This window comes from Contarinia nasturtii, unplaced genomic scaffold (genome assembly GCF_009176525.2).
Source record: "Contarinia nasturtii isolate CC-2019 unplaced genomic scaffold, AAFC_CNas_1.1 Cnas_scaffold_187, whole genome shotgun sequence".
NCBI classification, from domain to species: Eukaryota; Metazoa; Arthropoda; class Insecta; order Diptera; family Cecidomyiidae; genus Contarinia; species Contarinia nasturtii.
Window position 1 is genome coordinate 20,792 of NW_022197544.1, and position 25,529 is coordinate 46,320.

General features: G+C 32.6%; 1 protein-coding gene across 1 annotated transcript; it reads right to left on the reverse strand.

Moving 5' to 3' along the window:
• Positions 1–1,504: 1,504 nt before the first annotated feature.
• Positions 1,505–25,427, reverse strand: LOC116352388 (uncharacterized peptidase C1-like protein F26E4.3). Its single transcript, XM_031784939.1, has 9 exons — positions 25,299–25,427; positions 23,849–24,049; positions 5,503–5,719; positions 5,184–5,385; positions 5,055–5,080; positions 4,497–4,953; positions 4,225–4,424; positions 4,000–4,151; positions 1,505–3,929 (listed from the first exon to the last, which is right to left on the reverse strand). Exons 3-9 carry the CDS (start codon positions 5,672–5,674, stop codon positions 3,738–3,740), a joined length of 1,401 nt encoding a protein of 466 aa, XP_031640799.1. The 5' UTR covers positions 5,675–5,719; positions 23,849–24,049; positions 25,299–25,427; the 3' UTR covers positions 1,505–3,737.
• Positions 25,428–25,529: the final 102 nt, after the last annotated feature.

Below are 25,529 nucleotides of genomic sequence, written 5' to 3' on the forward strand. Positions count from 1 at the left end.
TAATCTAATAATGCTAATATTCCTTTATGAAATTGCTAGTTTTCTAGTTTTTTTTTCTGTCAAATGACAATCAAATGATTGTACTGACACAATGAAGTATTTTGACGTTTTGTTGTTCAGACATATTTTTATGTGTTTTGAATAAATATACACTTATAATAGTGAAAATTAGTTTAATTATTCTTTTTTAACACAAAATCGTGCATAAAGTACCTGTTTCTTTCAATAGTCGACTTGTAAAATTGATTTGGTCACCAAATCATGGCAGAATATCAAAATGGCGGATCAAATAATTTTTGCTAATTTTTGCTAATTTTTCTAGTTTTTGCTAGTTTTTTTCTAATTTTCCTAGTTTTTACTTGAAATATAAAAAACTAGCTAATGGTTTCCGTCCCCTAGTTTCAACGTCAAATGTTTCATTTTAAAATGTTATGCCATACCATTGCCCTTGCCTACTCCAGCTCCAACTCCATCTCCATAGCCACCGGGACACTGACAATTACAATCACATGCGCAATTGTTTGCATAAGCCACAATAAGAATTGCAGCGCACAGAATTCGCAGTCCAAACATTTTTACAAAATTTAAACTTTTATTGCGGATCCGAATGGTTTTCATCGGGTTAAATGAACATACCGTGGTCAGTGGTATCGTTTTATATTCCCATCAAATTTGTTTACTCCAAATAAATGCCACTTAGATGATAGTTTAATGATTATATCAATTTTTTACATAAATATTAATGATAATCGGAAAAATTATATGTTTTTAGGAAATGGATATCACCTGAAAAGTATAGATGAGATTCAAAACAGTGTATGTTAATAATAGACCAACACTAGGCCTAACATGTGTCAAAAAAAACCATTCAAGTCTTTTCGATTTTATTTTGTCAATTAATAATATTATTGTGAAAACGCGACAAACGTCTCATGTAAATATTCGTGTGATACGTTTTTAAAAAGTAAATTAAATAATATTTTCAATTTGTTTAACTAACCATTTAACTGGCCAACGTACTGTCAGCTCAGCTGACCAGTTAGTTCAATATATTGTCTGGTTCTGATTCAATTTTAGCGATTGTGTTTATATTCGTCATTTGTTATGAGTCAAAAATCTTGAATCAAAATGTCAAATACAGAATCACCATCAGAAATATTCAAATTAACTATCGATCCATCGACGAAATCATTGAATACTACTTAAGTGACCGCGGTGAATATTTCGGACAAAAGCATTCTGCACCAACGATGTTGAGCATTATTTATACGATCATCCCGTTTGCCGCTCCTTGAACAATTGACCAATAATCAGATTTTCAGCTGGCAATGATTTCTTTTTTCGGCTTCGTCATAACGCATTTTTGGACAATAAAACATATATTTATTTGTAAGTCAATATCATGTACTTACAAAAGCTTCAAAAACATATTCGACTTTGATTCTCATCTTTCAATTATGAACAAATGCTATGATTCACAACTAAAAATACAATTAAATCAAAGGTGAACAATTGTTTTTATTTGAATCGGAAGTTGCACAATATTAAACATTTGCCAAGTCAATTTTAATCTAATCAACTGATTAACGTACAATATGGAATAATACTTTGTTCTAATATGAGTCACAGGATCAAATAAAACTTTGCACAAGCTGATATGAAGCTGATGGCGCCAAGCGTTCGCTTGTAGTATGCTTAAAACTAGAGAATTTTAAAATTCGTCATCATTTTGCAAGCAATCGAAAATTTCTTTATCAGTCGAATAGTCGAATGAAAAGAGTAAGCAATTTGATTTAGTTGAAAACATCAATCATCGCATGAATTTATATTTTATTTTTTGGATTTTCCCACAATCTTTCAATCCGATGCTTATATTTATTACGAAAAAAAAATGGATCAAAAGCAATAAAATAATGTGTGAGTCTAGTAATTTAAGTTGAAAACAAAATAAAACAAACTGGTGAGCAAAGCGATAAATGATATAGATATCACAGAGAGATCGATCTGACGCCACAGTTCTTTTACCGCAAATTCTCGTGCCGTTGTATCGTTTCGAATTGGCGTACAGTAAATAAAGCTCTGATTATTTGATTTATTGATATGTAATTAAGTGTGCAGATCATTTGGAGTAAATCATAGGTTTGGAGCTTGAATAAAGTGGGTTTGATTGTATGTCTGCGATATGACTGTTGTTTATTGCATTTTGCGTCATCATGGCATCGATATATTTACAGTGATGTAGTCTAAATACAGGCGATAAAAAGTAAACTGAAGCACAATGACTTAAAAAAAACCGATTTTATGCAAAGCTATATATTTCACCAAAATTTATGACTTTTGCTGATCAACATGTTCATTTTGTAATATAAAAAAGAAACGAATTCGTAAACCAAAATCAAATACCGCCATTAATTTCACTGATTTTTTCTCATTCGATTCAAATATGAGCGGCTTCGAAACAAAAATCACGCACATTAACACCCGATGGCGCAATTTTTGATTTCTACTTCATTAAAGTACAAAAAGAACTTTCTAATCAGATTTAAGACGAAGTTACTGGTTTTTCGAAATGATGAAATGCGATAACAAAGCGATTTTAGATAGTTCACAACATTGCAAATCGTTGTGTTTGAATTTGAAATTCGCTTCGAGCGTTCCATCTGCACCGCACGCTCGTCTTCGATTTCAAGGTAGTAATTTTGTCTTATTTATGTCAGAGCAAAAAATATCTTGATAATTTCGCGATGAACTCGTTTTCAAATTTAATATTGACCATTCAATGTTCTCATTCTTCGATTCGATACATTATTATTATGTGAGGGAAAAATCGTTTTTTTTCCCCTTTATTTCAAAGGCAAACAACATTTGATATTTATCAATTTTTCAGAATGATCTTAGTAATAATCATAAATTCAACAGAGTTGGTTGATAAACAAATAAAATAGGTTTTTCTCTATATTTACTAATATATTGTTTCAGGTAAAATGGATCGACCGAAAAGAGTTGACATTTCGTTGATCAATATAAATGTTACTTCTCGTCTTCATATAAACATTCGATTAGTTTACAAAAAGGGTACGAGTTTGAGATTTATCTAAACTGGGCTCAAAAATCGTCATTCAATTCTGGTAGAGACATTTTGTTTTGTTGGTTTGTATTGGTTGACAACTCTAAAATTTACGATTTCCTCAATCGAATTTAAGTACATTCACAGATGTGTCCATATTATGATAGAAAGATGTTTTTTTTTTGTACAAAATGTTTTAGTTCTTTTTATTTATTGGCAGTATTGGCTCTCTATCTAAATTCAAAATTTTAAACGTTAGCTAAGGATTATGGTGAGATACATATGTGTATGATTCATTGCTGTTGGCAATCTCCTAAATTCTAATTACATGAAAACAATACCATTTTATCGATATATTTCACATTGCGGCTGGAACTAAATAAATTCGCATTTATGAATAAAAAAAAGCGCACATCGGCACACACACAAGTGTGTGTGTGTCTTGAACAGCATTTCAATGGTTGGAACTAACATGAAATTAACGTAATTTTCTGAATTTGGATGTTCGATTGTCTCTCTTCGATAGATCGTTTGTGCACTTTATGTAATTGAAGCTGGTCCAGGCAAAAAAAAATTGAGCACAAATTTTATTACTAACATTTAACAAACTTAAAAAAAATAAAAACTGATTGAATGCCATTCATTAACTGAGTTTTGATGTTTGCCGCATTTAGTAGAATGGTCGACTGAATGGTCGTCGGTTCGGTGACGTTTTTAGCGATTGTTTAAATTTTTTCGGTCGAAGATGAGCATGTGGCCATGTGGCCAATACATAACTTTCGATTTCACATTCGTTTACACCGCGTAAGATGCGGAAATATCCATTTTCTCCCCACCATGATCCCCAAGAATTGGCAGCAATCTGAAATGATTTCAAAAAAAAGTTATTGATTTTTTTTTTGATTATCAATTCGTTGGCTGTAGTTTCTCACCCAGAATTTCGTAGTTTCATAGCCGGTTCGTTCTTCACCCCAACCAAGCAAACGCACCGAATGGAATCCACCTTTTTCGTCCCGACTGGCAGCTGAACGACGATAAATTCCACCGCGGTAAGCAAAGAAGTCACGGTACACACGCATTGTGGCTAGTTATGAAAGAAAACATTATCAAATGTTAGGAGAATTGAAGTTTCTTCGGTGCATTTGATTGAAATTCACCTTGGACGGGACCACTTTCTTGAATTTCAGTCATGATATCGCTTTCGTTATTCAATGAATATGCTGGTCCAACACGGTACAAATGATCACGTGGCACTTTCGTCGGCAATTGACAACCAGCTGATGATAAAGTGTCTGTTCGTTTCACTTTGCAATGGCTTGGTTTGCCAGCATATGGGAAACAATCTTCATCGACAAGACTGGGAAAAAAATAATGTCCAAATAAGTTCTTCCAATTTATTTAGTGAATGAAATTCCACATTGTTGTTTACCCAATTTTACGAATGTAATTCCATGCCCAATCTAAATGGCCGCCATTACAACCCGATTGTTTTCGTACGCAAGACAACAATTGTTGCGGTGACAATTCAACCGATTCTTTACCTTTTGTTTGAATACCAAATCGGTCTGATGCAACCGATGCCGTTGATATTGCCCATGATGCACCGCACCAACCCTGGTCTTGGATTGGCGATATGTAACTAGACCAACGTTCATCCTCAACTGCATTGAAATTACGTGGCAATGATTCAGGTTTGTTTGTTAATTTGGTCATTGCTTTGACTTTGTATGTTGGTTCTTTTGTGCCTAAACGCAATTCCAAGCCTTCGTCATACTTTCGGCCCCAGAATTCGGTATAATTTGTTGCAGTCCAGCCCAATGTTCGTGTTATTGAATTTACATTATTAATCAAACTGTCGTCGATTAAACATAGATTCTGTTCGCATACTGTGGTCATAATGCATCAGAAAAAATGAAAAATATTTTCATCAAATTTAGTCGATTCCATTTTTGTATGTATTTTCATTCAACTGCAATGTCATATTTACCTGTGTGCCCACTTTTTTGGCAAGAGCTATGCAATGTCGAAAGAGAGAAAGAGTGATAGAGAAAGAACGAAATGTAAGTTCAGACAAGGTGATAAAATTATCTTTGTCCATATCAATTGAAACACTCACCATAAATTACAATTGTCGCGAATTGGATTAGATGGTCCAAAATACTGTCCTTTATGCATGCATTCAACTTCTGTAATGTTTTGTGGTGGATAAATTCCCAAGCAAAATGACTCGTAATCGGGACAACAATCGCCATTTGGCCAGCGATTACTTTTATCATTGCTGAACGAACCACAAAATTCATCACAATAACAAAGTGTAGCTGGAAAATGACAATTCGTTTATTTAACGTCATTATTTCACACAACATCACCGCACCATTCACGATCAACAATCACATTTGCAAGTCATGCATTATTCTTATTTTCATTTGACTTACTTGAAATTGGAACAGCACATGAATCGGTACGATCTTTACAGCATCCTCCTGGTCGTGTTTCACAAAATGGTATACCTTCGAATTCACCTAATTGACCATTTGCATTTAAAATAACACCCAATAGCAATACGCTGATACCCAATAAAATGTTTAACTTTCGAAACCAATCCATTGTCTATTCGGTTATTCTTATGTTTCGCTCCTTATCGAATCGAATCTGTGAATGAACAAATATATACACAATGATTTTTATTTATATAATCGAATGATGATCGACAAATTGATAGAATCAATTACTATTTTAGTTTAATCAATGATTCTGATCAAATATCACGCAAGGATAATTTGTTTTGAATAAATCGTGCAAATATGCCATAATTGTGATTTATAACAAAACAAAGTGTGAAAATCGTATCGAAAATCCCACGCAAAAATCACTCCAACACAACTACATCTACGTGAATAATTGGAAATTCGACATTGTTGTTCAAATAAAGATATGAAGAATATCCATTTTGCAGAAAAATTACAATTCGACGTTGAATTCGAAATTTATGAAATTTCGTTGAGTAACTAATTACGATGCAACATTGTAAATGAATTAACAAAATGTTTACATAAAAGTGTGCGTGACCGGAATAAATGACACAGTCTTAATTCGGTGTTTGTTTGTTAAATCGACTAATATTCAGTACGACCATTGAGCGAAGAGAGTTAATTCACCTTCAATATATTTTTTGAAACTGATCACAATCAGATAAAATATCTTTGGAGCACTGCCCGAGGTCTTCATTTTCGGTCAAACAGTTTTTCGTAAATCGGACGACTGCATGAAGTAGAATTGAATTGCTTGAAAGTGAGAAGTTCTTTGCACTAAAATGTTCACCATCATTTTCAACCGACCATCGCATCTTTTGCCCAGAAATTGAAACTTACTTATATTCCCTCGAAATCCCGGATATATATTTAGCAAATGTTTATCATTTTTCGTCTGTTCATTTCATGTCAGTTCATTTGCTATTTTACTTTATAAACTACTGCTGTTGATTCCATTGTGAGCTTAAAATATTCCAACCAAATATGATCAAAATTCCAATTTCACAAAAAAAAAATAGTCAAAATCAATAGCTTAAGTATGTATTCAATAATATATAATTCTTTTAATTCATCGCAAATGACTTCCTTTTTGGCGATTCGTGCGCAGCACGTAGCTCCCACACTGCTACTTCTTTGATTTACAATTCAACAGCCATCTAAAGTATAATAAGCCACAACACATTTTATAAATCACCAACAGAAGATAAACGATGCGTGAGAACAGACTATACAATTTGCTGTCAAATCGTAACGCCAACATATTTTAACTGTACAGTAGTCTGAAAAGTGATCGTTGAATCAACCTGTTAATTCTTTATGAGAACTCACCACATTTCGCCCTTTCTTTAACATATCATTCCGATATCATACAAGCTCATAAACAAACAAACAAAAAACAATATTTTTCAAAATTCAACACGACGATGTTTGTTTTGATTAAAAAAAATATATGTCTCAATCAGTTTGCAAAATTGGTAAACATTTCAAATTTTAATGACGCATATTTGATATGGCTTGGAAGCAATCAACGCTCGATTCATATTTATGTGTAAACAAAAAAATCATCAAATTTGTGAGATAATCGGCAGGCATTATTGTGAAGATTTTGCACATGCAAAGGTCATGAATCATCATGAATATTGTAGACATAAGTAAACTTATTATTTACTTTTCAGTAATCGAACTGATTTATCGAAATCAGCATTTTTAGTATATTTTCTTCTTTTTGATGTTTATATTATGATGATGCATGATTGTTCAGCACTGTGATATTAATTTAGCGATAAAAAAGTTATAAATTTTCTTGAATTTTGGATCATTTTGTCTTCAGTCATCAGTAAAGTCGGTTGATTTTTGAAGGAAAAGTTATTGCAATCAGATGTGCTTCAAAGCCGCTTACATCTGCCGTGGTTGTGACAGTCAATATTAATACGTGAATCTTCCGCCTCGGGTGAGATTCACGCCGTAATATTGGCTACCACATCCATCGCAGATGAAATGGGCTTTGAAGCACATTACAATTCAACTCGAACAATACATTTCATCCAAATATGAAAATAATTGAGTAAAAAAAAGTGTCTCTCTTTTCTAATTTAGAAAAATTGTTTAATCGTTCGTTTTTTTCTTCAACAAAAAGAAACGGCAGCAGGTCCTAGTGGTCACTTTGACTTTCTTCCACTTCCATAAGCTTGTGTATGATTCTACAAGAATGTGTAAGTGGTGAAAATTCGAAGTGACACGAAAAAATCAATTTCGAAAGTAACGTAAATAGACTGAATGATAATCATTTGAATTTAATTTCAAGTTCATGTGTTCGCAAGAAATCTGATTCTCTAGTGAAACTACAACAATTACGTAATTTCTTCTACATGTTTGAATTATGATAAGGCAAAGTGGTGAAAAATCGATTTACCAAAGATTCAATTATAAAATAATATAAAACGTACAATTCGCCTAATTCAGATAATGTTGTTTTAGTATTTGTTGGAATTTTTTTAGTAACTGAATTTTCAGCTAATTAGCTAACTTGTTCATTTTCGGTGAAATCCATCTCTGTGTGGTCATTAAAATTCAAATAAAAAGTGCTGCTTGTTGATGAAAAATGGTTTTTATTTTCGAATGATTCAATATTTTGTTGTTGAAATTCTTGAAAGAAAAAAATTGTTATGAATGTTCCGCCGAATTTCACGCGCTCTTTGACGTAAGCAAGAAACAATTTCCAATTCGTAATGCAATTCGATGAAGCGATCGGAATGTGGTCCACATTATATTTTCTATGACCATATGCAAATTGGCGGAATTTTTTTTTGTTTCAAAACAACATGATTCTTGACTTTGAAGATCAATGCCACAGTTGTTCGGCCTTTTTTTTTTTGTATTTTCTCACATTTTTTTGTTTAATTTTAAAATGTTCTAGTGCATTTTTGTTGCTTGGTAATTTGTACAATGAAAAGCCTTGTGTTCGGATTTGGTTTGCGATAAAAGTTTGTGCATTTCAGAATAAAAAAAGTATGCATTTTCAGTACTCCACATTGACATTGTGGTTAAATGACGGCTGATCGTGTTGAATCGCTTGCTTATGACGCCCAAAGAGCCGCCAATTGTTTATTTCTCTGAGGGACACGTACAGAGTGAGAGGAAGCAACACATAATTAAACGTTTTTATGATGATACATTATAAAAGAAATGAAGTCATCGAGTCAAACGAATTGCATTCATCTAATGGATCATTTGATTATTTATATCATTGTGGTGCTGTTACAATCGCAATTTCTGTCCACATTTGTTTATCGCATGAAAATTGTGTAAATATTGTGCCGGTACAATAAACAACTAAACAGATGACATAAAAAAAACGGTAAATATTACTTCTCAATACAATAGATTTGTGTCATGGTTTTGAGCATTTATTCATTAAAAGCGTTTTTGTGTATATAACACGACGATTTAAAATCGTAGGCCCTCAAGATTGATACGTATACAGAGACATGCAACGGGAAAGTGATATCTTTGAGGCAACTTGATAAGACGTGCACATACACGCTAAATCGAGTGAAATATTTGCTCACATCGAACGAAATTGGATTGAAAGCCATTCAACATTTTCAATTTTTGTTATCAATGCAGACGATCATGCGCGCGTCTCATTTCACTCCGGGCGGCAATTGGTTTAGCAATTTATTTTTGGCTTATAGCGTATTGGTTTATGATTGATTTAGAATTTGTATGTCTTGCAGCACACTTTCAATGGTTTTTGGGATAATTGAATTTGAATCGTGCACATTTTAATTCACACTTATAGTTGAAATGTTCGTAGGCGGCATACCTTTACTCTCTCCCTCTCTCTCTCCCTCTCTCTCTTTCTCTTTTCGTGTGTTAATGAATTTTACTATTCAATTCTGCTAACTTGCAATTCAAAATGCATACACACACAATTTTGTTCTTTTCATTCAATTTCAAAGCACCGTCGTGATTGTTTACATTGCAAATCTATAATCGTGTATCCATACACAGTAGATTCGGATCGTGCACTAAAATGTTAGTAGGTGACATAAATAATATTTTAATGGTTTACAATTTATACATGCCCATTTATAAATTGTCATTTTCGAGATGAAAAATGAGCTGGAGCTAAAAAAAACACCGAATGATAATAGCGTTTGTTTATTGTGCGTGAATATAAAGCATAATTTTTCATGTCCAATACGGTTCCTTTGGGGACACACTGATTGATGCTAAATGGCAGGCAATTAAAACGTTTGTTTGGTTTAAACAGATAAATTGAATTTTGTCTGTGTGTTTGGCAATAAATCAAAGGAAAAAATTTGCACTTCAAATGTGCATTCCATCGGAATCGGAATAAACTTTTGTTCTTTTTATTTGCAGCACAAATAAAACCGTTTCAAACACACACACACACACACACACACCGATTGCGGTGCACTGATTGGAATAAAAGGAACAAACACACACACATATGCCAGACGGCAGTTTTTTGTTCTCAAAACAAAAATGTTCTCATAAGCAAAATCAAAAATAGAATTTATTAGAAATAAATTTAAATTAATTTTAATAGTATGAGCATTGACGGTGACGGCCAAGCTCTTTGTTCAAACCGATTCCGCTCGATTTGAACAAACTTGTAATAGCAATTGAGTACCTCATTTGCACGGAATGAAAAACAACAACTTGGTTAAATCTTTTTTTTACTTGATTATTTAATCATCTGCTCGTAAATTGTCGAGATCGAGTCAATAAATTGATTGGCCATGTGCATCGGTTTGAAAACAAAACGAAGAAACAATGCGAAGAAATATATCAAAATTGCAAGTTATAACACACCGTATGCAAATGCAAAGAGAAACGGATACAATTCAATTTGGTTTGGTTGATATGACAGTGGTTCGTTTAGACAGAGAAACTATGCCATTGAGCATAGCAAAAAAACAAAAAGCTCACATTGACACGCATATTGACACTCACTGTGCAGAAAACAAGAGCACTTTGAATTTACATTGGAAACCGAGCACTTTGATTCATTCACGAGTTTATTGCGACAGCTCCATTGTGAGCGAGCGTACACTGCATTATAATATTGTTGCAATTATAAATGAATTTATATAAATTATAAATCGCAACGCTTTGCTAGTGCTACTTTATCGTTCGTTACATCGAATCACTATTCAAAGAGGCATATGATTGGGATGGATATCAGGTAAATGTATTGATTAAAATTCATCGCGCATGATATTTGATACATTGCTTGCACGTTTTGATTACAAAATAATGCAGATAGATCTTACATTCGTCATCACACCTCAATTAGTCACACACAAATATAATTAATGGTTTTGGTATGCGTACACTTCTCGATCAGAGGAGGTGAGAGAGAGAGAGAGAGGGAAAATAGGTACAGCATTGTATGGTTTTCAGTATTGAATTTGTCGATGATTTGTAACGAGAGTAAGATTCATTGGGCGATACGGAACCCACGGAAACTTCCGTTGATAAAATATAAATGTAAACCATTTAAATCAATGGCTTAACTGTGTTTAAAAATAAATCGCACTCTAAATCTTTTTGCTACCGTTTGCTTTGTATTTTTTACGTTACTGATAAAATAAAATGGATTAGTTTCATTAAAAAAAACAATTGTTATCTCTTCTCATCGACGTAAAATCCCGATAATTATTTTCATAGCATGAGACGTAAAATCGTTATATCTTATCCAAAATACAAAAAAAGCGTGAGTTTCAAATCATACTCCCCTCAAATTAACTATTTAAATAGTCTCATCTTGATGTCAAGTTTTGTCGATTTGATGTAATACTCCCCTTTTCGACATCCAATGTCTGAACTTATTGTATTTCGAATCGGTAAACATATGCTGTGTTGAAATGTGCCGTCAAGATCAAGTAGAGTTTGAGTTTCGCTTTCATCGTAAATTTCAACGCTTTTTTTATATTCTTTGACACTCTTTGACGGACGACGTGAAGCGCATTCATTTGCAATCGTTTTGGTGCAATTTACGTCATATATATTTAAAAGTCGTACACATATTATGACTGCGTCCCACTCAGCTATTCCCACAATTATGCTTTTTTTCAAAATTCATTGATTTTATTTTATTCCAATCGGAAGGCATTGACGTTGACATTTAATGCTAATTTTGGATCGACATATGCAAAATGGGCACCGATCAATAACATCGACGGCGATTTATTTATTTGCATTTCAAACATTGGCATCTTTTGAATTTTCATACAGGCGACACGATGCCTGGAAGATTGGAATAGCATGGATATGCTGTTTTTTTTTTCTCTATTCATTTTGATTTTGATTGATCGACAAGATCGACGGCGAATTTTGCATTGAAAAATATCGTTTAACCTTTTTAGAATTCGACGACGAATCATCGTCATCATCGGTTGGATGAAAAAAAGCAACAACACCATGAACTCATGCTATATATCGATGATGCAATCCCATCCAATGAAGAATTCTTATTCTCTTCTGACTACATGAATATGATTTTGAGAGATATCATAAATGCAGTCATCTATTTATTTAGTTTTTAATCGATAATCGTCTTTGGGAAAACAAGATGAAGACAGAAGAAAAAAAAAACAACAACACAGAAATAAACGGATAAATATTTAAATTCAATGGTGGTCTTCTGTATTTCGTGTCCGTTGTCTTTTAAATTATGAGTCATTTGTATGCAAATTTATCAATTGGATTTGTTAAAATGTTTATTTAAATAATTTTTTAAAAAAACATCATGACGATCTCAATCCGCGAGCGATTAATAACAATAATAAAATAAGACTCTCATTTCAATCGCGCATAACATGGAATGATTATATTGATATTTCCGTGTTATTGGCAGGTGATAACACCACAAAACACATCATTAATAAAACATCAATGCGAAAATCAAATTGTAAGAGCTCTCTCTTTCTCGCTCGTATGTACTCTCTCCGAGTTTGCTTCATTCAAATTCAAACACCACATCATTTCTTCCATTTCGTATATTATACAATGACGTAAAAGGTGTGGCAATGTCCATTACGCATTTACACATGATGACACTATGTACAATTTATTTTTTGACTGTTCGAATCAATTTTCGAATGAAAAAAAAAACATTCAAATGGGTCATGGCAGAGAAAGGTACAAAATCCATTCAATTTAAATGATTAAAAGCTACCCCAAACCATGTATGGCAATAAATTCCAAACACACATATATAAGATAAGGTTGGAATTTCAAGTGTCAACAAAAACAATCGCATTCGTATTTTTCACCTTGAGGAACAATTTGGAGCTATTCAGCGAATTCATTGACATCGAAATATTTCGGGAAAAAAACACTCGTATATACATAACGGTACTCCATACAATCTATAGACTCTTCCAATCGTGCATGCGAATTTTTCGTAATCATTGATATTACTCAGTGTTTATAAATTGCTAAAAATGTGTATCCAAAAATAGATATAGTGCAAGAAATAGCAAAAGTTCATTATCAATGTTGCTCGTCTACCACCGCAAATTTGTCAGTACGAATGAAAATGTAAAAGCAAAATCACGAAAAATTTACCTGATTTTATTTTCTTTCGATATGAGAATAGCAAACATTGTAATTCAGTGATGAGTCAAGTTCAAGTAATTGAACTTGACTCACCAAATTTTTTCGATACCTACATAGTACACAACGAAATAGACAACACACGTCGAATTTGAATTGTTGTCGGTGACGGTTTTTCTGTCATGATTTAAACCCAATAATGGTCGCTGGTCGATTTATCGACAAATCAGCTATTCATCATACCATAATATCGTTTGTATTTTTGAAAATAAGAAATTTTTATTATTAGAAATGGTTTTGGTACCGAAGTGCGATTTTTATTCTTTGTATGTTGATCAATAAAATCAAGATTTCGTTTAACAGGGGGGAAAAAAGTCTTATAACTGGGTTAATTCTAACGAAATTCGTTATGGTGTAAGTGCACTTTTTTTCACTCTGTCTCGAATTTCTGAAACATTAAAAATGTGGCTAGCTAACAATTAATTCTAATAATAAAGTTCGTGCATACTTTCAACACGTTTAATTAACGGCAAATGTAAATTGAATGAGACATTCAAATTGAAATGAACCAGATTGACGAATAGAACCGAGAAAAACAAAACAAATACTTTGTTAACGATCGGTTCTTATTTCAAATTTCGAAAACGTCGGCAAGTGTACACCGTAACATCAATTCAATAAATTCAATATTGAATTGCATATTGTTTATATTCACTTAGTGTTAAAATGGTCTTTCAGGTCATATTATGTATATCAAACACCTAAAATTACTTCAATTGCAAATAGGCGACATGAAACCATCCAACAGCGAGCAAAAAAAACAAAAGTATTCTAATCAATAAAATGTTGCAAGACCTTGACTGTCTAACATATGATAAATATATGAATATCATAAATCAACGTATATTTACTATATTCGATTCGCTGCCGTGCTTGCCCAACAGAATACATTGTTGGTAAAAATGTTTCGTTTTTTATTTTTTATTTTTTTTTTAAATTGAAAAGTGGACGAATCTGAAGTGAATGTATAAATGTTCAATTGATATTGGCAGTATGGTGCTGTTTTCCGCCAAACATTATAAGACGAAATAAATTGATCATTGAATGGCATGCACGATTCTAATCGAATTGAAATTCCTTTCTTATTTCGGCCACTTTTTTATCGGTTCATTCACAAATGTATATCATATTATTAATTTTTGTATCTTCTTCGCCCTTTTGAATGCGTACCGAACAATTAATTTGGTGTATGATCGGCGCACGTAATATGATGAATGGATTTTAAATATAATTGGGATGGTCATATGACGATGAGGTCAATTATATCAAATTCATTTTATGAGAATATGTGGATCGTTTGACTGGTTCATTCACTATCAGCTGACCGGAGGTTTGACTGTTTATCGTTTTAAAAATATCATGTATTCTCAATGACAATACTGATGCGACGTGCATTTTGAATTTATTTCGACCCGACAATTTGAAAACTATTTTCATAGAATAATTGGCATATTTTCGATGGTTATTAAGACACCATACCTGCACAAATGCCGTGATCGCGCTCATCATTTTGCTGTATGTTAATAGACGAATTGAATTTAGAATCCGAAACATCTTAATGCAAAACATGTGCTAAAAACGGGAACCTTCTGCTTGTTGTTGATATTTCAATGGCTACTTTTATCTGCACGTAAATAAATATAGACAATCTGTCTGCGTGTTCTATTGATGAATGCATAACTTTAACTAAAAATACCTTTGTGTGTTTTTTATGTTTTGCGTTTGCTTGTGTTTCTTTCTTTTCTTTTTCTCGGCTGTTTTTCGAGAAGCGAGAATAATTTGCTTGATTTTGTTTATTACAAACATTACGTATATCGAATTTTGGCACTCTGCTTGTCTTGTTTTTCGGCATAAATTCAACTCGAAATTTTGCGGGTAATGTGAAATACAAATGTTTATACATTGTATTTTTCATGGCAAATAAAGAAGTTGGAACAAAATAAAAATAAAATATGACATCATATAAGATACATTGATTGACCGCAAATGGATGACAAAAGAATGCAGACAATGTTCGTATTACTCATCAACTGCATCAGAGCGAACTTTCAAAAACGACAATTCTATCAAAAATCGATAAATCATCATTTATTTTTCAAGAATAAGAAGTGACATGGTTCGTAGAGCATGATCTTTATAAAAACAAAAAATGAATTTGCAATGACCCAATTCGATGTGAGCGAGTGATCGTTTAAAAGCGATGTTTGTGAATAATAAAAAAAAATTTGCATTTCACCAAAATGATTGCAAATGGATCATTCATCAGGAAACCAATACCACTTTGTCTGTACCATAAATGTATTGATATGTTCCTGTATTTTTCAATTTGTATTGAAATTAAACTGACCGACTTTCAGACATCATCTTGGTTGGGTCATTGTTTTTAGTAGAATTTTTTTTTTGCGCAAACTCAATTGTCAGATAATTTGGACGAGTGAGAAATTGAGAGAGAGAGAGGGAGAGAGAGGGGGGGATAGAAAGAAAGAGAGAAATTAACATTGATTGGCATTTTGAGTAAGTGTTAAATGTTAACGATTGAAGCAGAAAAAGAATGTGTCGGGGAAAAAATTGATTTTTTTTATTATTTAAAGTAAATAGCTTGATTTGTACGAACAAAAAGACGTTATTTATCTGTCGGAAATGAATGAGCGAAAAAATAAACAATGAATCAATGTGTGCCAGAAAAAATTCATTGAATTCCCTTTTTTTGTTCGTTTAACGAGTTAAAATGGAAAACAATTTCGTTCCAATGAAATACATTAATTGTTTACGTAATGTTGATAGTGGGTTACTGAATTCCGGCGTCAAGATATCGCAGAGAAATATGCGAAAAATGCGTTCATGAAATGCCAAATACACACAGCCCTCGCTTAAAATGATTCATTTTGTATGTATGCATTAAAAACAATATGCCGGCTGAATATAGCCGAAAAAAACCAACAACAACTGCACGGTACATTTTAAGATAACATATCCAAAGTTGCACGGATCATCTCGAATAAAACAGAAGCAATTCAATAAGTTTCGATAGCCAAAGTAATTTCAATTGAAAATGCATTAATACTTGAAAACCAGACGGTAACAGTAACGGTTTGTGTGTTTTGTGATTGACGAGAGACGTCAACTGCCATCGACACAAATTGGCGAATCAAATCGATTCCGCACATTTTCACACCAGTCTTATGTATTTATCTCGTCATCAATTTCGATCGTTCGATCTGAGGAACACAGGCTAATTCCGGTGTGCATTCAAAAGTGTTGTCAGTATGTTTGACCACTTGTTTATTCCGCGAGCAATTTAAACTATCCGAATAGACATTGATCCATTGTATACCGTTTATACACACTCCCATCACTTAGCATGTTTTAAATTTACGCTCCACATGTGATCACGGTGTTATGGATTAATTGTATTTCATACCAATTGGAATAAGGAATATCTAACATACCAAATTTGTAATGCTTTTAATTCGATTTTTATATCGAAGCATGCACTCAAAATGAATCGACGTATTTGTTGAGTGAATCGATTAGAAATAAAAGTCAATTGCTAAATATGGTAAACGATCCAATATAGATTGGCAACCGAAACAAAAACTCGGTAGAATATGCATTGTTTTGCGCCTGTTGGCAAGGAATACCACTGGAAAGGTAGGAGGAGATAGAATTCCAACAACAAATAGAAGGTCAACACATTGTCCTTTGTTCGTTTAAGTTTTTTCCCCTTCTTCTTTCACTTTTTTTGGATTTAAAACCGTTGAATTCGTGATTTTGTGCTTTGGTTTCCATAAAAATTGCATAAAAATTCAAATTTACGTTCATCGTGATCGAAACACTTCTATCAACGATGTTGATGATGATGATGATGATGATTAGAGTCATACGTTTGTCGACCGATTATCGATCAACCATATGGTCAATTTAATTTTCACTAAAATCAATTTATATGCTAACATCACCCGGAACACGACAAACAGCATCTGTAATATAACAACCAGCACAAGAGGAATAAATGTTGAATGGAAACATTTCAAATGAAATCACTCAACAACAAAAAAAAAAAATCATCATCGTTGATAAAGATGTGTCTAATTGAAACGAATTGAAATCGTTGTGAAACCAAATGACGCCGTTTAAAATTACATTGAAATTACGTTGACTAATGTTTACTTTATATTTATAGACCGATAAGACTCGAATGGTGAGAGGAGAAAATATTCAATACCGAATTCCATTTACGGAGTATTTTTTTTCTTCTCCTTCGATTCTGTTGATTATTGTTTATATTAATATTTTGTATTGAAGTGGAAAAAATGTACTCTTCTGAAATTTGCCGAACACATATTGATATACATAGAAATTATTATTCTATAATAATTACAATTGGTAACTTATGCATAGATTTGCAATAAATGTCCAATAAATATGCGCATTAATGTTTAAAGCTAACCAGCTCTGCTCATTTTTTTAATGTTTTGGATTGACTTTTATTACTTTGTTTTTCTTCCATTTGAACTCATTCTCACAAAGGAGAGAGATAAATCTTGTTTTCACCGGTGCAGCATTCGCGGTAGCATGGTGTTGATAAAGAATGATGAAGTCATTTCATCACAAACAAAACGTCACAAAAATTGTTTTGTTTTTTCCTTCTATATGAATTTTCGAAATTGTTTGTTAAATAATTGAATCGAATTGAAAGTGATAAGTATTCTTTTTTTCATTCAATTTCAACGAAATTCAATTCCAAAATAAGTTCTCGATTAAATGAAAGAATGATACCGTTTTGCGGTTAATGCCATCAAATCAATTTGTGTGCAATCGCGCACGCTTTGTCAACTACCGCCGCACTCTGGGTTTTTTCTGTGATCAATAGAATGTACGCGCCACTTGAGTGTAAATGGTAAGCGCATATCAATTCTAATGTGTTTTTGAATGAAACGAAAAAAGAATAAGAAGAAAAAAACATAATACAGTTTCGCACTTTGTTTGTGCAAATGATGCGCGAACCGCCTTTTGACACACAAATCCAATTTTTTTAATCAATTTTGTATATTTACACTACACCCATTTGCATCTGATACATAGACACACGTGCGCACATCGTACTCTATACATTCCCTGTACACCATATGCATATACGCTTTCTCAGCTAATATTTATTGTCTGACATCAGCACAATATAGACGATACGAGTCATTTTTTGAACGACTTTACTTTGGTAAAACAGCGGTATTCTTCTTTTGAAGAATAAACATAAAAATATTCTTTTTTTAGAACAAAAAGAAGAAAAGAGCAAAGAAAGACACACGTAAAAACTACGATCCTTTCAAGTTTTTGCACAAAAAAAATGCAACACATTTCAATATAATCATGAAAGTGCCAAGTTTAGAGAAATAAAATCGTTGAACAAAAAAAACGTTGCGAAATTTAGAATCTCCTTGAGATCAGATGCTTTGCATTTCGTCCTTGACACAGTGTCAAAATCAACGTGGACACGTTTGAAAAGAGCACAAATAATGTGCTAACCCAAATAATTCCGGTATCTAATCGAAATTGCGCGTCTCCAGTGTGAAAATTGACAGATGATGCGACAGATTTACTTGCAAACATCCAATTTGCAGTGTATCGATCAGATTGTCGATTGTTGGAGCTTGACGATGTGTGAAATACCAACACAACCTGATTGATGGTTAAGCATTTTTCACGGTTCATAATCACAAAAATATAATCAAAATTTTGTGAGAAAACAAATACAAGGTGTGAAAATGATCACTGAGTTGTTCAGTTCAGCAAACAATTTACCGCATTCACATAAACGTGACATTTTCTCAGTTGTCAACAAGGCAAGATGATATATTATGAACTCATTTCTCCATCATTCCCATTTACATTAAAAATGATATTTTTACCATTTTTCATCGTATTTTATTGTCGATCGCGTTTGGTGTACAGGATAAAAAGTGTATTTCTTCGAAACTTAATGAGTTTCTTGCTTTCTTCACACCTCATTGCAAAACACTTTGTACAGAGTGAATGTATATCAAGATCTCGGTTCATTTTTGAAAATAGCGATCAAATTCATTTTTGTTCTTACCCAAAACAAAAACTTTGACTGCTTTTGGCCAATGTATTGTTAATTCGTTTGCTTTCTTTTTGTTGACACTTTTGGATTGGTGTGTGTGTGTGTGTGTTGTACGCTTGACAAAAAGAAACAACCACAACACCAACAATAACAAATAATAAATCATGGTTGGTGTTAAATATTGTGATAAAAATCGACATGGGCAAAGCGACATTCAGAGAACGTGCATTTCATCCGTCATTTGAGCTCAATTCTCTCTTTCGTATGCTTGGTGCGGTTTTTTCAAGCGAATTAGCTTATTTTAATTTTTTGGCATGAATCATTATAGCACTAAATCTCGATATTTTATTGACCTCCCAAGCGAAGAAGAATTAAAAAAACTGCTCTCTTTATACACTTCTTGGTTTTTGCATGTCAACAATTTCCTTTTCCATAAAATTCCGTTTTCCATTACTCAAATTTCATATGTCATTTTGTTTTATTTTTAACCATCTTTGACTCGTTTCTCTCAAAATTCTTCATTCGGAATCAGAATCTCTGACCTTTTTCACGCTTGGCTAACAATAAATCGTTCACTTATACGTCTTTTCCAAAATACCAACTGCTCGGATGTGTATGTATAAGGTATAACTATGGAATGATTTGTACGCATTCAATATAAATTTAAAACACTCAAATGATACAAGCCAAATGAATATGTATCTCTGAAATGAATACGATGCCTGCTTCTTTGGTCAAGCTATTTTAGTTTTTGGATAAATTACCCGAATTTTCGCATCACACGAAAAATAAAAACGTGACGATCACTGAGAGAGTAGCCAGCGGCGATCAACAAAATCTATTGTATTTGCTAATTTCGACCAGCATGTGCCGGTGTATGTGGCGAATCAAATTAGTATTTGAAGTAATTGTTTGTTATAATTCCATGAAATGACTATGTGGTGTGCAAGCCATCATCGTCCGGGATATAACAAAATTGGGCAGAACGCATACACTGATTGATTACATGGACTTCAAATGTGGCACGCATTCAAATTCGAATCAACATTGAAATAAAACCTCTTGGGAGTTTATACAAAAAATAAACGAATTTTTACGAACGGAGTTAATTAAAATAAGAAATAAGAACAAAAAGACGGTTCATTCAATCGGCCCCCTTTACTTCAACTTTAATCGGTCTGGAAAAAAAAAGTTTGAACAAGAATTAATTTGATGGCTTGACATAGTACGAAAAAAGGTGGCACTTAAAATAAAGCTCCTAATTTCATTTGAAAACTCAAGTCCATTTGTTTAAATCATTATAATTTGAGTTGAGCATATGTTCAATCGTGTAAATGTAAACTGAATTGTACAGCCTCTGGAGACCACCACTTTGAGGCGTCACTATTCGCAAAATTCAAAAATTTGATAAAAATGGAAAGCAAAATGAAACATTTTGATTTCATCAGATAATTCATTTTTATTTCGATAATGAAAGAAGTATTAGGATGCATTTATATGATATTTATGTTTTTTTTTGTGGATTTTTCTAAATATTCTGTAGATCGACCGCGGTATCAATTTGATGTTCCTAGAAAAATTCGCAGAACAAAAGTTTCTCTACCCTATTTTATATGGTGATCCTTGACAACAAAATCACTTCCCACTTTAAACGTATTATCTTATCTTAGAAAGCACTTAGACCGTAGTTTTAGGAATGCTTATCTATCCGCATGGGAAAGAACGTTTAAATTTCTATAAAAAGCGAGAATATTGAATTAGCATTCCGGCGATAAGATTGGAATTTCAGTGAATGAGAGAAAGAATGCGATATGTGATAGTATTTTTGAAGAAAACGATTTTCGATTTGACCTTGTTATTACACTCTTGAAATGAAACTCTTAGTTTTTTTTTGTCCAAAAATTCATTTGATTCCAAATACTTTTTAATGTATTTGCATTTGAATGGGCCATCAATAAAAAGAAACAAAAAGCAATTGTACGGAAACTCATCTTCTAAATGAATGTCGAAAATTCTAACATGGGCATAAATTGTCGACGCACAAATGTGGCCCATAAATAACAACATGTGACATAATAGAGCAATAAAATGCCCCAACCGTTCATCGAAACAATAACAAAAAAAACTACATTGGAATTTGTTTGGAAGGAGTTAGAAGGCAATAGCCACATGTAACAAAGTTTATTGGAGCGCAATTTAGCCAATGAGTTCATTATTAATGAACTTTCAGGCCCAGGAAGAATCTACATAGAGAATGAACAAAAACATTGATATCACAATCATTTCTAGTGAATCGAAATTCACACGAAACAGTGTCCGAATAACAATCCCATTAATTACGCACTGTAATAAATAACAAGCCGCTGTATATGTCATTTTATGATCTATTAATTATATGTTATAATAGAACTGTTATGTTGTTGTTTTTTTTCGACAATTTTAAATTGTGACCGAGTCTTATTTGTCATGCATATCAAATCAACACACGCGATGCAAAAATCTCTTATATAAAATAAAATTTGGGCGTCTGTGCACTTCACAATGTCAATGTTACGGTACTAAATTTCATTGTTTATTACATAGAATTGTGAATTGAAAATATCGAATGATCTAATTTTTGGCGCTTCCCAAGAGCTGGAGAAGAATACAAAACGAACCGAAACAAACGGGAGCATTTTTATAAATTTGTCAAATTCATTATGTCATTCGATTTAAATGACTGGCTAATGGTATTTTATGGTCGTTTCAGTTGATATATTTAATTTAACGAATCCCAATCACATTCCAATGCCTGTCTACTGAATTTAATTTTCTTAATTTATTTCATCACATTCGTTCATCATAAATTTATCCAAATCGATCTTGGCTTCCGTCTTGAAATTATTGTGTCGGCAAATCGATCGACAGCGAAAATTCGAGACCGCACCGCATGAGGTGCAAATAATAATAATAAGAAAAAACCACACACAATGGCTAGTCGCCAATAATCTCTGCATAAATTTTCTTATTCCGAATTATGTTTTTCTCTATCGAAATTGTCCAAAATAAAAAAATCGCTGTGTGTACGCTTTTGTTGATGTTTTTGCCATTGTTGGCTGTGTGATTTTCACAAAAAAAGCAATAAACATTTTTCAATCCTAATTCAAGGTTAAATCACGGTTGTTGTTCTAAGTGGCGCAAAACAAAAGAAAATCAGAAACAATAATCAATTGATTGCCCTAGGCCTCGAATTGATCGTTGCGCATTCATCGCGTACATTTCAATCGAAGTCTAGCGATGATCTAATATCGCAAAATAATTGCCAGCCAAAGTCAATGCATCAGTTATACGTTAAAGATGTGGGAGCACAGTTAATCAAGCGAGCGCACACCCAAAGCCAACAAATTTCACGGAAATAACATGTTCTTAGCTGAAGGAAAAAAGTTTGCCCACTTCACGTTATTTTTTTTGTTGTGATTAAATGAAGAAAATAATCTACAAAATTACGCAAAAGTATTGTACTGTTTGGTAACGAATCGTTAGATTTATAGGTTGTCTTCGACTGGGAACAGTTCATACTCATGATGTTAATCATTGCCGAGAATTGGTCATGCAAACGATGAACGGCGACGATGATGTGATTATTAGAAATTATTGTCATCAATTTAGTGCAAACCCATTATTTTGCTATTAATTAGCATTTACTGTTGTTTTCGTCATCGTACGCCGTCACGAAGTGCCGTCCGAATGGCTTTTGATTCAAGTGGAATACGCGCGAAAATTTCAAACAATAGGCTATTTCTTATTTTCTTTTCGACCGTTTATCTAACGATTGCAATTTATGAACCCCATAAATTGAAACAAGATGATTAGAAGTGGTTTGCAATCGACTTTTTTTTCTTCTGGCGACTGAATAGTGTCTCTTAATGAACCCGGAACAATAAGTTGAAGGAGAAAAAAAAACTATGCAATTTTATTGACTCATTTCAAATGCTAAGTACCGAGCAATTCATTAGTTTTATCTAAATTGTATTTATACGCAAATCGATCAAGTCAAGTTCCTATAAATATCGTAGCAATTCAATCTTTATCGATTTTAAATGGCATGTGATTCATTTTTTTCATTTCTCTTCAGAACTTTTTTTCATTTTTTTCTTCAGAATTGTTGCACCGTTTGGTTTCCATGTCCCAAACGATGATTCAATATATTTCATTGAAATAATTTGTTGCAGACCAAGTTTGAGACACATAACACAGCAAATCGAATTGAATTTGTTCACATTGCACTTAAGATCGATGACTTACTATAAAAAACCCATTTGATTCATACAAATGATAAAAAACAGCTGCTGTTCAAACTGATAAGGAATATGCAAACAATCGATTTGTCATTTCTCACGCGTGCCCGTATCTTTTTGTGATTAAGATTAAATTCTTGTGATATCAAAATTATTACTCACATTATCGAACCATTGCAATTTATTCATGTGACAAAAAAATATATATAAATATAAATAAATAACGATATAGTTTACTCACCGTTTGAATAGAAGCAGCTGTAGAGAGAAAAATGTCTCGCCTTTTTTTCGATGCACGAAAAAGATACACACAAAACAAATTTTAATTAAAAACAAAATTGTATCAGTTGCACTGAATTTATCGTCATTGATTTGTTTTACAAAAAAAAAAATGTGCCGTTTTGCGTTATTTTTCGAACTTTGGTCGTTGGCTTCTTTATTTCTGTAGTAAACGAAATATGCGTACAACAAAATTTAAGAATTAGTCAATGTAGAAAAGAATTATGAAAAAGTATAAAGTGAGAGAAAAAAAAATCTTTTCGGGTGTATTTAATAACTGGAGCTGATATTTTGTCGTTTGATATCGACGAGAATGAGAACAGGAATAAATGAATTCGTGTGATGACGAATGTGGCGTATGCAGAAAATCAGAAATCACAACTGTTTATCGTTCTTTAGTTTTTGGCTTCCATTTTCCTTCCCGATAGTTTAGCCTTTGTTTAATTAATTTCATTTGTCCCGCTCGATTGATCCATATTTTTTTTAAATCTTAATTTTATGTAAAACGTATATGGCGCATGTAAAAAGCTACCAAATAAATGTACGAAAAAAAACGAAGGAAGAGATAGAGAAAAAGAAACAGACGAACTAATTGTGGCGACGCTTAAAATGCCAAAATCTCTCTGTTCTATGGACACAGCGGGTAGAAGAAGAAAAAAAATGTGGAATGTAAAAGACAAATATTTAAATTTCAATCATGCGATCAACTGAAACGAAATTAACAGCGAACTGTTCACGATCAGCAGAGAAAAAAAAAACGTATTCATAAACCGTTAGCAAGCTAATAATATTTTTAATATATTCTTATCACCAAACCGATAAAAAAACTGTTTAAAATGGATTTCAATCTAATGGACGAAAAGCATGTTCTATCAATTTAGCAGATCTAGAGTAAGACCATTTGATTTTTTTTTATCATTAATCTTTTTAGTCGAACTTTTTTGTCACTTGCTGTTGATGTACTTGAAATTGAATTTAAAAAAGGACGGTTATTCAATCTGCGTAATATATTTTGGAAACATAGCCATTTTTTTATTGACACTTTGCGCAAAAAATGGATTTTTATCTCTTCATCTCATCATTATTTTCATTTTTCGTTTTTATCGAACGAGCAAGTCACTTAATTATTGCCATTTTTTTCTTTCGGCACAAAGACAACCGAAAAATTGACCATTATGGATTTGATGCAAAATAAATGTGATAATAATATATCCATCTTTGATTATACACATCGAACACCAAAATAAGAAAAATTTACTCTCGAAACGATCGTTAAATGATTAGTAAGCTTTAACCGAAAAAAATTTATATATAAATAAAATGTTTGATTTTTTAATTAGAGAAAAGAAAGAATGCGAAAAATGAATTAGTTAAAAGCGTGCAAAAAACCAATTCACAATGCACGAAATTACTTTTGGCAATATAAAAAAAAAATATTTGTTCTCGTTTTATTTTGTTGCTTTAGCTGGAAGCTCGAATTCGATATGAAAATCGAAGTTGTTATTCCTTCGATGTCACAGAAAATACTGATTTCATTTCTGATCGGCGTTAACAATAGGTTAGCACAGAGATTAAAATTGTTCAAACAGCGACGAAGGCAACATGTAAACAACACACAACATCATATAACAAAACAAAAACAT

Bases quoted from the DNA above. Each gene is read 5' to 3' on its own strand.
- LOC116352388 (XM_031784939.1), bottom strand. From the start codon at position 5,674: ATGGATTGGTTTCGAAAGTTAAACATTTTATTGGGTATCAGCGTATTG. The intron at 5,081-5,183 runs GTGAGTGTTTCA...GACATTGCATAG, and splicing joins CGCGACAATTGTAATTTATG to CTCTTGCCAAAAAAGTGGGC. The intron at 3,930-3,999 runs GTGAGAAACTAC...AAATCATTTCAG, and splicing joins ATGAAACTACGAAATTCTGG to ATTGCTGCCAATTCTTGGGG.